Source organism: Mytilus trossulus, chromosome 2, assembly GCF_036588685.1.
Source record: "Mytilus trossulus isolate FHL-02 chromosome 2, PNRI_Mtr1.1.1.hap1, whole genome shotgun sequence".
NCBI classification, from domain to species: domain Eukaryota; kingdom Metazoa; phylum Mollusca; class Bivalvia; order Mytilida; family Mytilidae; genus Mytilus; species Mytilus trossulus.
In genome coordinates, this window is record NC_086374.1 from 36878905 (window position 1) to 36893068 (window position 14164).

At 34.9% G+C, this 14164-nt stretch overlaps 1 protein-coding gene across 1 annotated transcript; it reads right to left on the bottom strand.

Moving 5' to 3' along the window:
• Positions 1-8517: 8517 nt before the first annotated feature.
• On the bottom strand, positions 8518-13621 carry LOC134707119 (uncharacterized). Its single transcript, XM_063566652.1, has 6 exons — positions 13506-13621; positions 11872-13000; positions 11542-11633; positions 10961-11288; positions 10247-10403; positions 8518-9485 (listed from the first exon to the last, which is right to left on the bottom strand). Exons 2-6 carry the CDS (start codon positions 12982-12984, stop codon positions 8956-8958), a joined length of 2220 nt encoding a protein of 739 aa, XP_063422722.1. The 5' UTR covers positions 12985-13000; positions 13506-13621; the 3' UTR covers positions 8518-8955.
• Between the last annotated feature and the right edge of the window lie 543 nt (positions 13622-14164).

Sequence of the window (14164 nt, forward strand, 5' to 3'; positions counted from 1 at the left end):
TATTGTGCTTAAAAATATATGGCAATATTCTAGTGGTGTATTTCTTCATTATCAAACAGGGCTATTGAGAGTTGTTGTCAACGCTTGGCATTTGTATTTGATCTTAACTTTTACCAATTTTTTCCCTCTGATACAATACTGAAATTGAAATTAAGGGACAGTGTGCATATGACCACTTACACTTATATTTGTCATTTGAAGGCCCAAGTGAGCTTTTCTCATCACTTATCATCCGTCGTCGTTGTAATCATTAACTTTTTACATTTTGAACTTCTTCTAGAGAACAACTGAATGGAATGAAACCAAACATGGCATTAATGTTCCTTATGAGGTGCTGACCAAGTGTTGTTACTTTATAGCTGATCCATCATCCAAAATGGCCCCCAGTGGTGGACCTTGTTTAAAATAGGGACAAATAGGACCCTATGGGAAATGCATACAAATAACTTCTTTTAGAGAACTACTGAATGGAATGAAACCAAACATGGAATGAATGTTCCTTATGATGTGCTGGCCAAGTTTTACCTTGTAGCCAATCCATCTTCTAAGATGGCGGCCAGTGTCCCCAAGTTAAACATAGGACCCTATGGGAAATGCATACAAATGACTTTTTTTAGAGAACCACTGAATGGAATAAAACCAAACATGGCATGAATGTTCCTTATGAGGTGCTGACCAAGTGTGTTGTTAATTTGTAGAGGATTCATCATCCAAGATGGCTGCCAGTGGGGGACTTAGTTTAACATAGGACCCAATGAGAAATACATACAAATGTCTTCTTTTAGAGAACCACTGAATGGAATGAAACCAAATATAGTATGAATGTTCCTTATGAGATGATGACCAAGTGTTGTTACTTGGTAGCTGATCCATCATTCAAGATGGCTGCCAGCGGGGGACTTAGTTTAACATAGGACCCTAAGGGAAATGCATACAAAAGTCTTCTTTAAGAGAACCACTTAACGGAATGAAATCGAACATAGTATGAATGTTCCTTATGAGGTGCTGACCAAGTGTTGCTACTTTGTAGCTGATTTAATATCCCAGATTGCCACCAGTGGGGTGACTTAGTTTAATATAGGACCCTATAGGAAAGGCATACAAAAGTCTTTCTCTAGAGAACCACTGAATTGAATGAAACCAAACATAGCATAAATGTTCCTTTCCTAATGAGGTGTTGGCCAAGTGTTGTTACTTTGAAGCCAAATTGTATCTTTTTTTTTATATGATTTCAAAAACCCAAGTAGAGTCAGGTGAGTGAAAGAATACATTTTGAATTTGGTTCTTGCATGAGATCCATATTTCAACACAAAATTTTATGTAATCTCTTAAACTGCATGATATAAGTGAATGTTCATTATACTTTACATTCCGTTCTGTTAAAACCTTGCACACATATACAGATTATCTTTCAATCATAAATCACCTGTCACCTTATTTGTTGGACAAAAAGGGCTCACAACAGACCTTGTTTTTCGTCATTGTAGTAATGGTAAAGGGGTAGGTTGTATGTTTGAAGATACAACTACATATACTTTTATTGATATTTTTTGTGGGAATGATCATATTTGAGTTTGTCCTCGTCATTTGATCAGGACAGGCCCCATGACTGAACGACAGTTCACAATTTCTGTTTACCCTTTTTTTCACAAGTTTCAGCTTTATAGCCTTCAATTTTTTGCATGAGGTCTCAATATTACAACTGGTACCAATATATGCTATGCATGAGCTTAGTTTAGTCTAGTTTGTCAATTTTTTAACCCCATTTTTGGGCATTATGTTTTTTGGTTCGTCCGTCTGTTTTTCTGTCCGGCTGTCCCGCTTCAGGTTAAAAATTTTGGTCGATGTAGTTTTTGATAAAATTGAAGTCAAATCAACTTGAAACTTAGTACACATGTTCCTTATGATGTTATCTTTTTAATTTTAATGTTAAATTAAGAGATTTTCACAATCCACTGAACATAGAAAATGATAGTGCGGATGGGGCATCTGTGTACTGGGGACACATTCTTGTTCCACTTGACATAATGGCATCATTCATATTCGTGGCCATTGACATCAGTAAGTATACTGATATTAGTGACCCAAGTACCAGAGATCAGCATTATGTTAGTCTCCCATATTCACATAGGGACAGTAGTTGAAAGTGCATCTCAGTTTTTGATGATGCTGCAGCCAAAAATAAGTGGGTCCACGCTTGATACAAAGAAATGACCTGAGTAGACCTACAGTCGATGAAACCTGTAGAATGCCTGTAACATTTTGGTCACTGGGCTTTGTAGTGTGCATTTTAGACCAGAAAAGAGCCATAGCAGACCTTATTTTTGGTCATTATCACCTTTTGTGTTCCAATGACCAGCCTATCCACCAACTAAGCTATCATTAGGAATTGAAAAAGCATAAGGATGAAATGTAACTCAACCATACCTTGAAAACTATGATTGACAGGGTAAATATGACAGTACTAGCAATGTAAAGTAAAGATCAACCTACTCTATGACCGCTGATTTGTTGCTAAGCAGTAAAATCAATTTATAAATGAATGCAATAACTGTGATAGACATAATCAAATGGTTTACAGTAAAATGATCAGCCATACAGAACTGTCCAAAATATGTATAACACAAATCGTGTATGCCTTCTAAATGTTATAGTCCTGAAATCAGAGACGGATCCAGCCATTTTAAAAAGGGGGATTCCCAATCCAGGATAAGGGAGAGAGGAGATACCACCTATATGTCTCCATTCAAATGCATTGATTGTCAGAAAAGGGGATTCCAACCCCAGAACCCCCTTCCCCTTGGAATCACCACTGTGAAATGATACCGGTAGTATCTAGCTCAATATAGCATTGTTGTCTATATTTTGAAAAAAAACTACCATATGTTATAGATCCAGAGGAATGCTAGACATATAGACAAAACATTACACAGCAAAAATAACCAACAAGATACGGTAGGAACATCTAAAAAATGTGGGAAATTTTGGCTTGGTTGATGTTGTTAAATACGTTTACTATATGCCATGTGCAGAAATGCTTTGTGTTGAAATGATTGGATGAGGGCTTTACCTGTTTGTCTGGTATAGGAACATTTGTTTCTGATGTAAAGACCGACTGAACCTGTTCATAAGTTCTCCAATGTAAGCCTGCACCAAGGCTGTATAATGATCGTCTTGCTTTCGAAATGTTTTCGTCTACATTAGGGTTATTGTTTATATGACAAATATATTTAAATCAACCTGTATGAGGTGTTTATGGGTAATATTGCGCTTTTTGTTGGTTGTAAAGTGTATCCCTCTCTCTCTTGCTAAAGTTGTCAGCGATATTTACTAACATCTGAATATCTGTTGGATTGTTTGCTAAGATAGAAACATCATCGGCGCATGTTAGAGCACAGCAGCTAATATTGTATGTGTGTCCGCCTATTCCTGTGTCATATAAAAGCTTTAGTAGAGGGTTTGCATACAGCGGAGTTCACTTCTAACCTCTCATTACAACTGTCAGAATAATGCCATAGAACTATTTTAAACTGCCATAGAACTGTCGGAATCAGTTCTAAGTAGAACTGTACAAAAATACAAACAATGCAGTTATCTTTTTCCTGAAGTGCCTATTATAGCATATATACGTAACAAAAATATGAAAGATTACCTTGCGAAATCAGGATAACAGTTGAAAGACTTTTGAAAAGGGACCATGCGTTAACAGTTTTAAGCACACAATTCTGATATACGGTTAGTAATAATCTGAATAGAGGTATTGGCCTTAAACGCCCTGGATCTTCAATGAGTCGCGGAAACTTGTAGATGAGAGGAGACAACTAAGGAAAGAACTAACAACAGTAGATCAGACCTAGATAAGAATAGTTTAAGTGTCAAGTATAGTGAAAAAGACGAGGAGGTGGAGAAAAGTATGAGAAAAGGTAATGGACTGACAACTTAATAGATGAAGCAGAAAATGCAGCAAGCAATGGTATGTTGACAACAGTATATGAAGTAAAAAGAACAATTTGCAATAAAAAAATAGAAACCACCTCAAGTCATCAAAGATAAGTCTGGAAATCCATTTTCTAACCACGACGAAAAACTTAAAAGATGGAAAGAACACTTTCAAGAAGTCTTGAACAGAACCGAACCTGAAATACCATTTGACATAAATTTAAACTATGAAAACAATGAAAGAGATATAGTTACAGGTCCAATCAAGTAGAAATTACAAAAGCCTTGAAAAGATTAAAAAATAGGAAGTCAGGAGGCATAGATGGCATAAAAGCTGGGATACTTAAAGCAGATGCAATAACAACCACCAAGTATTGTCATAAGCTTTACAGTATGATATGGATTGGAGATGAAATACCAAAAGAGTGGAATAAAGAAATTCAAAATAGTAAAGAAAGGAGATCGAACATGCTGCGATAACTACAGAGGCATAACACTACTTTCTGTGCCAAGTAAGGTATTCACACAAATCATCATCCAAAGAATGCAAGAAGAAATAGATGAAAAGCAAAGACAAAAACAAGCTGGCCTCAGAAGGGATAAAAGCACTACCGAACAACTTTTCACTTTAAGAAACATCATAGAAAAATTTCCCTTTGTACTTAAACTTTGTAGAGTTCGAAAAGTCGTTCGATTCCATTCACATGGGATGCTTATGGTCCATCGTAAAAGCTTATCACATACCAGACAAATTCATCACAGTTATAAAACTCTTTTACGATTCATTTGAGTGTGCAGTTATAGACGAAGGAATACATTCCAAATTGTTTAAAATAAAAAAGGATGCATGATGTCTGGTTTCTTATTTATGTAAGCCATCGACTAAATCTTGAAACAGGAATCAGATGGAAATTTAACACCAAACTAGAAGACATTATTTTTGCTGACGACCAACCACTACTGTCTTCCAAATTCCAACACATACAACTGAAACAGATAAACTTCAAGAAATTGCCAGCAAAATAGGACTAAAGGTAAACACCTTCTTTTTTTGTCTGTTCTATGATCGGGTTGTTGTCTCTTTGACACATTTCCCATTTCCATTCTCAATTTTACCTCTAAAACAAAATTAATGCGGATGAACATCACAAATAATAACACAGTGAAGTTAAATGAGAAAGACCCAGATGATGTTGATACCTTCAGTTACCTAGGAGGAATAGTTACAACAATAGGTGGCTGTGACAATGACATGGACATCAGGTTCAAGAAAGCTAAAGGCCAATTTAGCAGGCTAAGAAAAATATGAAGATCATCGGTACTATCATTTAAAACAACGGTCAGGTTATTAAACAACTTAGTCATATCAGTCCTACTGTATGGATGTGAAACCGCGAAAACCAACTAAACAAGACAAGAAGACATTGAACACCTTCTAAGACAGATACTGAAAATCATGAAATGGTCCGATACTATATCAAACGAAAACCTTAACCTAAAAGTTGGAACAAAGAAGCTAAATGATGAGGAAATAGAACGGCGTTGGAGATGGATCATTAGTATACTAAGGATGGATACCAACAGTATATGCTCAGTTGCGCTGGCATGAAAACCAGAGGGAAGAAGGAATATTGGACGTCCAAAAACCACCTTGAGACGGACTGTAGGGACTGAAAAAATATCCCTTGGATGGAACAGTTGGGCTATAGCTAAAACAGCAGCTAAAGACAGTGTGAAATGGAAAAATGTATCAGGGCCTTTGATGCCGACCGGCATGAAGAGGATAGGTGAGGTGAATAATCTATATTTTAAGCAACAAACTTGAATATGAGTTGGCACAAAAACTTGTTTAGTCTTGAATAAATAAAGGCAACAGTAGTATACCGCTGTTTGAAAATCATTCATCGATCCAGAAAAAAAATTGGGGTTACAAACTCAAACTGAGGGAACGCATCAAATATAAGAGGAGAACTACGACACAACAGGAAACACAACATTAAAATGTAACACACACAGAAACTAACTATAACATCAAAATGGCCATTTTCCTGACTTGGTACAGGACATTTTAAGAAAAAATGTTGGGTTGAATCTGGTTTTGCGGCACGCCAAACCTTTCGCTTTTATGTTGGTTGTCGGAACCGCATTTAATATAATGACAAGAGTTCGGAGGACCAAGGTATTAATCTGTTGAATTATTCATCTCATGCATATTCATTAGTAATTTGCATATTAGTCTCAGTGTGTATTGTTTAAATCTCACAAGTTGTGTAATTTCAAATTTTCACTGTGTGTTTTTCAACTTATTTCATCTCAGTGTGTCTCTTTAAAATCGTAGCGTGTAGTTTCAAATTCTCAGTGTGTGTTTTTTTTTTTTCTAAATTTCGGTGTGATTTTTTTAATTCCCAGTGCGTATTTTTTCTTTAGAAAAATGGTTTAAACATAGTTTTGACGAGCACGGCTTGCCATTGTTCTACATACTGTCCTTAAACAGTTTTCCTTACAGATTCTGATAGATTTGATTAAAGGTTAGAACATCTTGTATAAGTCAGCACTTATGGTACCGCCCTGGCGTACACCTTCTATTTCAAAGACTTCTGAAGTTTTATTTTACCATTTTATGGAAGATGTTGCATTTTTATAAAGGCTATCTATCAATTTTATGGATTGATCAGAGATTCCCGTTTGATATAATCTCCGTATAAGATTCGAATGTACAATCACATCAAATGCCGATTTACCATCAAGTAATGCTATGTATGTTGGTAGTGTTATCTCTTTACTTTCACGCTCAAACTCTTCAATGATTAATTCGCATAACAGAGGGGTAGTGTTCTCAGTCAATCCTCTTTGTAATGGGGTTCGTCTCTCCATGATAGGGTTTTCACGTATTTTTATTATGTTTTCAATTGTTTTGGAAATAGTGTACCAATTTTCAGAATGTCAGATATACAACCTAGTTCAAAAGATTTGTTTTAAATATTGTTGTAATTGTTTACCACCATATATGATATTTTCAACATTCATACCAATGTAGGCAGCAGATTTATTCCTATTTTAAGTTGATATTGCTTTAAAATCTCTTCTTCTGTTATAGGGTTATGCTTTATTCACTGGTTCAATGAATTTTGGCTTATACTAGTAATGAAAAGTTTGTGGTTCAAAACATTTTTAACAGTTCTTTGTGTGTAGTATAGTCCTAATTTGATGGATTCCTAGTTTGCCATGTATAGTTATGAGCTTTACATGGTGTTCCTCCAACGCATTTCTGATGTCTGGTTTATAGACAATATCATAGTCACTTAACCGGCCTTTACATGGTATAGTTGGTACATTGTTTGAGCGAGTTGGATAAGATGATAAGGATAAGGTCGGGTTTTGTTCTTTACTCGCTGGATTGTTGACAATTCGGTGAGATTTGATTCATTTATTATTTCTAGGATGAAGTGGTAGTGATGCTGGTAGCCTTGACAGGTTTGCCAGGTGTGCAAGAAGTGGTTTTCTGTCGTTCGTTTTTGGAGAAACATGTCGATTGTACTCTGTAAATATCGCCACAAAAGTTATCTTTGTTTTGCTGGAATATTTACTTAACAAAGACTTCAACATTTTTATTCCTGAACTTAATCGTAAGCGATATTGGTTAATCGTTGGCACTGACCACTTGGCAATCATGTTACTCAGCGTTCGAATCCGGATAGAGTGGGGTGCTCATATTCGCCGTGGACACAATGTCGCCGTTTTATGATTTTTAGGTGTAAAAACTTCAAAGGATGGTTGAAATGGAAGATATATGCCGTTAAATTATATTTTTATAACAAATATAATTATTTTTGAAAATGAGACTAAATTTTGGCACTTAAGGCAAAGGACCGAAAAATGGACAACGATTTTCAGCCAATTTCTTGAATGACAAAAACGATTTCAAAGAAGCACTGGCCTTAGTAATTCTTTGACTGATTGCCCTAAATTTCATTTTTTTCACACTTTTCAAATGTCTGCTATTCGTCTATAATGATTTTTTTTTTTTTTGATAAATATTGTTTAAAGCTGCAGTTATTTGGTTTTGAATAGATATGTAAAAACGGCGAATATGTGTCCCCCGTTGACAATAAATTAGGAAATTTCAAACACCCTTTAGTCCAACTTTTCAGATGATTTTACTCAAAACAAACACGTTTTCAGGCAAAGAATATTTTGCATTTGAGTTATCTTCATATAGAAATATCAGTATACTACAAAAACATAAAGACCTGAACATAAACTGAAGAAAACATGGAAAGATATGGCGAAAATGAGCACCCCACTCTACATGTTTATCTTCAAAACTTCTTATACCACTCCGTTTGTATCATCAACAACTCAACAACTTATGGTTAGTTGATAGTGTTCTTCTTGTTTTGTTGCACTGGAAATGTCTGGGGGTAATTTAAATGTTTTTGGTTTATGTTTAATTTGTCCCATGAATTTTGATAAAAAAAATTCTGATACATACAATTTTGTTAGTTGGTTGTTGAACCTACTGTCAAATGATACAATGTAACTATCAGTATTCATTTTAATTCATGGTTGTTACTGTATTGTTAGATTGTTTTGGATGCAGTAGGTATGCAAACATGCTCCCTAAGATTAATTTGTCACGATTTAAACCTCCATAAATAAAATACAAGTTTATTTTTCAATCAAAATTAATTTCCTGGTAGCATTACAGTAGATAACACCAGGTGAACTATATCGCTATGTTACTTTACACAACTGAAAATCTAATTAGTATCCAAGATTGTTATTTCCATAACAATACTACATATAAGAGTTGTTGATGGTGATTTATACTACATCAGTAAAGTAAGTTACAACATAATGGAGATACACAGATGACTTGCCTCCAATGAATGGCATATACAAGAAGTAATAATTATCCATCAAGTTAATTGGTAAGGCTACACAACCAGTTAATACTTCACAACAAATATATTAGAACCATCACAACACCAAGTTCAACTTATTCTTTCAACTCTTTCAACGAGTTTTCTTAGCTTTACGTCCAATCGCTGGTGAATCTTCAGCTTTACGCTTTCCTCTGCCTCTAACAGGAGTTGTTGGTTCTTTTACTTCCATAAGTTTAACTTTAGCTTTCTTTCCCCGGCCTACTGGTTTTGGTTCTTCGATTTCCATGTCTTCGGCTTTAACTTTTCTTCCACGTCCCTTTGCCTTTGGTTTTTCAATTTCAACATCTTCGACTTTAGCTTTCTTTCCCCGACCTGTTGGTTTTGGCGCTTCAATTTCCATATCTTCTGTTTCAGCCTTTCTTTTTCGTCCCTTTGCCTTTGGTTCTTTAATTTCAACATCTTCGACTTTAGCTTTCTTGCCCCGGCCTTTTGGTTTTGGTGGTTCAATTTCCACGTCTTTAGCTTTCTTTCCCCGGCCCTTAGCCTTTGGTTCTTCAATATCTTCTTTCTTTGATTTCTTTCCTTTACCTTTCTTTGACGTTTCATCTTCCTTCATTGGTTTGCCTTTAGAAGTACTTGCTTTATCCTTCTCAGCTTTAGCTGTTTCAAAAAAAACCAACCCAATTATTATATATAAACAATATCAATTGTAGGTAATTTCGTGGTTGCTTCAGTCCGTTTTTACAAACTTTATTTTTATATCAATGAATGGCACATTTAAAGGTAAACATTTCAACTATAAAGTTTACACTTTGTATCCTGTTTCAGTAAGTAACATGACTGAGATTGTATTTGTTGTCATTTTTTTTGTTCTTCTCATTTATTCAAACTACCAGTTCCAAAAACATTAAAATGTCTTTGAATTCTCTAGTTTAGACTGTATTAATTGAAATTTTACCTTCTCGAAACACTACTTATCTTAGTAGAAATCGTATTTCAAAGAGTTTCAAAACAGTGACGACGACCGAATTCCAACAAGTGTGACCGAGTCTGGACTGACTTTAAACTGATTTATGGTATGGACGCTTGAGGTCATCCCCAGATTTGTATGGTGTTACGGTGTTGCTAAGTCTAAAGTTTTCTATGTTGTGGTCTTTTTTTTGCCATGGCATTGTCTGTTTATTTTAGACTTGCGAGTTTAAATTTCCTTTAGTATCTTTCGCCTCTCTGTTAGGATTTGTCACCAGATGCTCTGAATTGGCCGTGTAACAAAAAATGGAAAGTTAATTCCAAGCAAGGAATTTATACCTATTGCTAGTACGGAACAGTACACAATGTGTTGTTGAGACAGATTTTAGTTAAGACAAATGGTATGTCGAGTTAAATGTCTGAATCTTTATAGTAAGTAACAATTAACATACGTTTCTTTTCTATCGGATATCTTTTCAAAACTTCCATCCATCCACCAGCGTTCTTCCAAAATGTCCATCTGTAACCATCTGTCTTTAGTGAATAATTTACAGAATCTAATAGTTTATCATAAACTTCTTGTTCACTAAGAGGTTTAACTTTCAGGACCTACAAAATGAAGTTTTGTATATTGGTATTTGCCTTTTACTTCTTCTCCTCGGGTTCGGTTAACGATTAGAAAATCTTTCCCATACCCCATATTTTCAAATTCTGACATCTTTAATAAGCTGGTTTAAAAAAAAATCCGCTTCAAAATATTTTGGAAATCTAATTCTTGTAATTTTTATCTGTAAATCCACATGAGTTTTGATGTAATTTCAATTTTATCTTTTTAAACTATTGGAGTTGAATGGACGTTTCACTGAAGTTTGGCACAAGATGTCTATCTTTCAAAGTTTTTACATATATATTTTATTGCTCTTGCCATTGACTGGACCTAATTACAACGGACAAGTTATTAATTGAAATGAACCATCAGACCTTAACATATATCATTTTAGCTTGGAGAAATTTCATATAACAAACCCTTAGAACTTTTTTAAATTATCTGCGACTACATTATTAACATACCTTAACCAACAACACTACATCAGACCTTTTTTAAAAAAAAATAATTTCTACTATCATTCCTTGTCGTATATCGATTTATTGCTTGAAGAACTTACATCGAACCAGTCCTTGTACGTCTTGACATCTTTCAACTTCTCAATGGAATCTTTCATCCCTTTCACCATTTCTGCTGTAGGAAACCCGAGGTTTGCGTCGTATCTTTTGATCAAGTCCGTTCTTGATTTGTCCTTCGGCATAGCGATATCCAAAAACAAAACCTGAAAGGCTAAAAGTTTTCTGCTAACAGCTGTGCGTTCAAACGTTTGTTTGATTCTGTAGTCTTTGTCTGTGTCCAGGAAACCAAGCTTAGCGTCTTCTTTAACATACCACATTACATGTCGTCTCCAGCTCTCAGACATGTACGCCATTGCTGCATCTTGCCATCTGAATGTACAAAAAATAATAAATTGTTTTCAAAAGGATATCATAGTGCGTCATAAAGACTGTCTTTCGGTGGATACATTTTGCATTTATTTAACAACAAGTTGAAAAATTCATTTTAAAATTCGTAAAGGGATTACTCCAACATCTTAATTTACCACTAAAATAAGTGTATAGTTCAATTACCAGCGCCATTTGTATGCTCTTCGTCACAGAATAGTTGATACAACAACAGCGTCATCTAAACAGAACTAACCTAAATTTGGAAGATGCAGCTAGTAACATCAGCCACTCTCCTATGTGTGGACAGGATTTCTTCGTTCTTCTGTCTTCGTTGTCTATGAATTCCTTTAAAACATAGCATTAAAACATAACTTTATCTTGCACCAGACGTATTAAATGACTATTAAATGGGTAAAATAATTATACTTCAATACTAGTCCATAGTTCGACGATTAATTTGTTATAAACACTTGATCATTTATTAACAGCAACCTTACACATATAAATATCAAATATACAATGATTTTTTTTATTCATTTGAAATTATATTTAGGCTTTTTTAATTCCAATTAATTTTTTATACCTTCAAACGATCGTCAATAAGTTTTTGAAGATTTGGATAGGTTTCCAATGCCCATAGCAGTAACCTGTGCAAGGAGAAATATCCATTCAGGCTGTTGTCGCTTGTATGTTGAGTTCCTTTAGAAAACTCTACTACAGTGGCGCTCATTAAGTTTGGTATGACACGAATAACAATTTCTTCTATCGGAGTTTTCTTTGGATTACAGCTCTTTAGTATTCCAGCAACTTGGACTAATGAATTTTCAAATGTCTGTTTTATTTTATCACCATGTTGAGGATGGATATACATCGGAAGAAAGAATTTGACATCTTCTTTCATTACACTTTTGACGCAGCCCATGGCTTTGTTCATGCTTGTGAATGACTCTTGTTTCAGAAACTCACAAGGTGTAGTAAGAGATGGTCTATGTGCCGGTCCAGATACAATCAATCCATAACCAAATAGATCATCGTCACTTTTTGGGGGAGCTACAGAAAATTGTTCCTTAGACATGTAGTCAATGATAACTTCTGTTGGTGAATCTGCTTTTGGCGTAACCTTCTTCCCCTTTTTCGAATCTTGCTTTTTCAATGGCAATTCAGGCTTTCCTGCATTGATGGGTGGAAACGGTTTTTTATAATTATGACCACAGTCCTTACACGAGAATGACTTCGATAACTCTAAGTTATGGGCATTTGAATTCGTGCACCACCAACTACTCCCGGATTGCGTCTCGGCAAGAAAAGCAACTACGTTTAGAAGAATCGTCTGTACTGTGTAACCAGGCGACCAACCAACAGATTTCTCATCTTTCCATTCCGTATGAATATCAGCAAAGTCAGAAAATATATTCAAACAAACTTTGGTTCCTTTCTTTCCTTGTTTTGTTGCTCCACTATTGTACTGGAACCCGACCGGTACAAATTCCGCACTCGGACTTTCGTATGGATATTTGTCTGTAAACAGTAGCAGTAAGTGATAGATTATGTCGTCATGTTTGAAGTTACAGTGCCATTCAAATACATTTTCATCCAGTGGAGCTGCTGATACATTTTCTACTGGCTCCCTCTGAATTTCATCATAATCTTGCATAAGGCGCTTCATTGCGCGCTTCTGCTGTTGATTGACCGACATCACTGCAGCTCAATGCCTACAATATTGAAAACAAAATGCCACTTCGTTGTACATTTTTCTGTTCTTAATTCTAAACCTTTACATTTATCTTATTGTTACATCAGTTTATTAATAGATGAACACAACCTTGGCTTAATATGTGTGTTATCCACGAAATCAATACATAACGTATATAGATGGACCGATAAATCGGCATAAGAAGAATCAATATGCTACATGAATGCACATTATTGCTTTAATATGGGTGAATAGGCTATGCTTCTTTCTCTTAAATTTTGAAATACCAATGAAATTTGTAGTACTCACATTTATGCCCATAGAATGGTATTTCTACAACTGAGCTATATGTACAGGATTTTTTTTTAATTATAATGTACATGTACTTTAAAAACTTTAATTATAGACTAGAAGTGACCTTAAATTATTTGTATTCCTGGTCAGTTATTTTTGCATAAATTCATTTTTAGTATGTATATTTATATATAAATATCATACCTCATGCAAGTACATATATTGCTTACCTGTGCTTGAATGGCTTGCAAAAGTCCTACAGAATGAGGTTTTATACAGATATCTTTTTCACGTGATTACTCTCAAAATATTTCTTATCATGTTTATACCGGTCACATACCAGAACTTCTCGATCTTTACCTTTACGTTTATAGGAAATCCATAAGAAGATCGAACAAAAAATATCTCACAGTATAGTAAGGAGAATTTAAATTTATATTTTCCAAATTTAATATTTAGGAGGAATGGTGCGCTTTAAATACTTAGTTTGTGGTAGCAACCTGGTGTAACAATATATCATCAATATATATTAAGTTCACATGCAAGAAAAGGATAAAGACCACCGCAAATATAACATGGTTATATATTAAAATATAAACACTAATATCTCCCAACCTCATTCTCTAAATTTATCGGCTAAAGTGAAACCAAATAATAATCTATGAATGGGCAATAATTACATGTAATTGGTCGATTTATGTTGGTCTCTCACAACCTCGGGCTGAAAGGACTGGTTGTGATTTTTTTCTACTCAGGGCTATTTTGACTGAGTTATACATGGGCACTTGTCCATTACTGAAGGCTTGTGTTGTCCTGTATATGTATTTAGATTATATATGATTCTTTTGGTTGTTATCCCATTGACCTGTACGGCCGATATCTTCTTTTT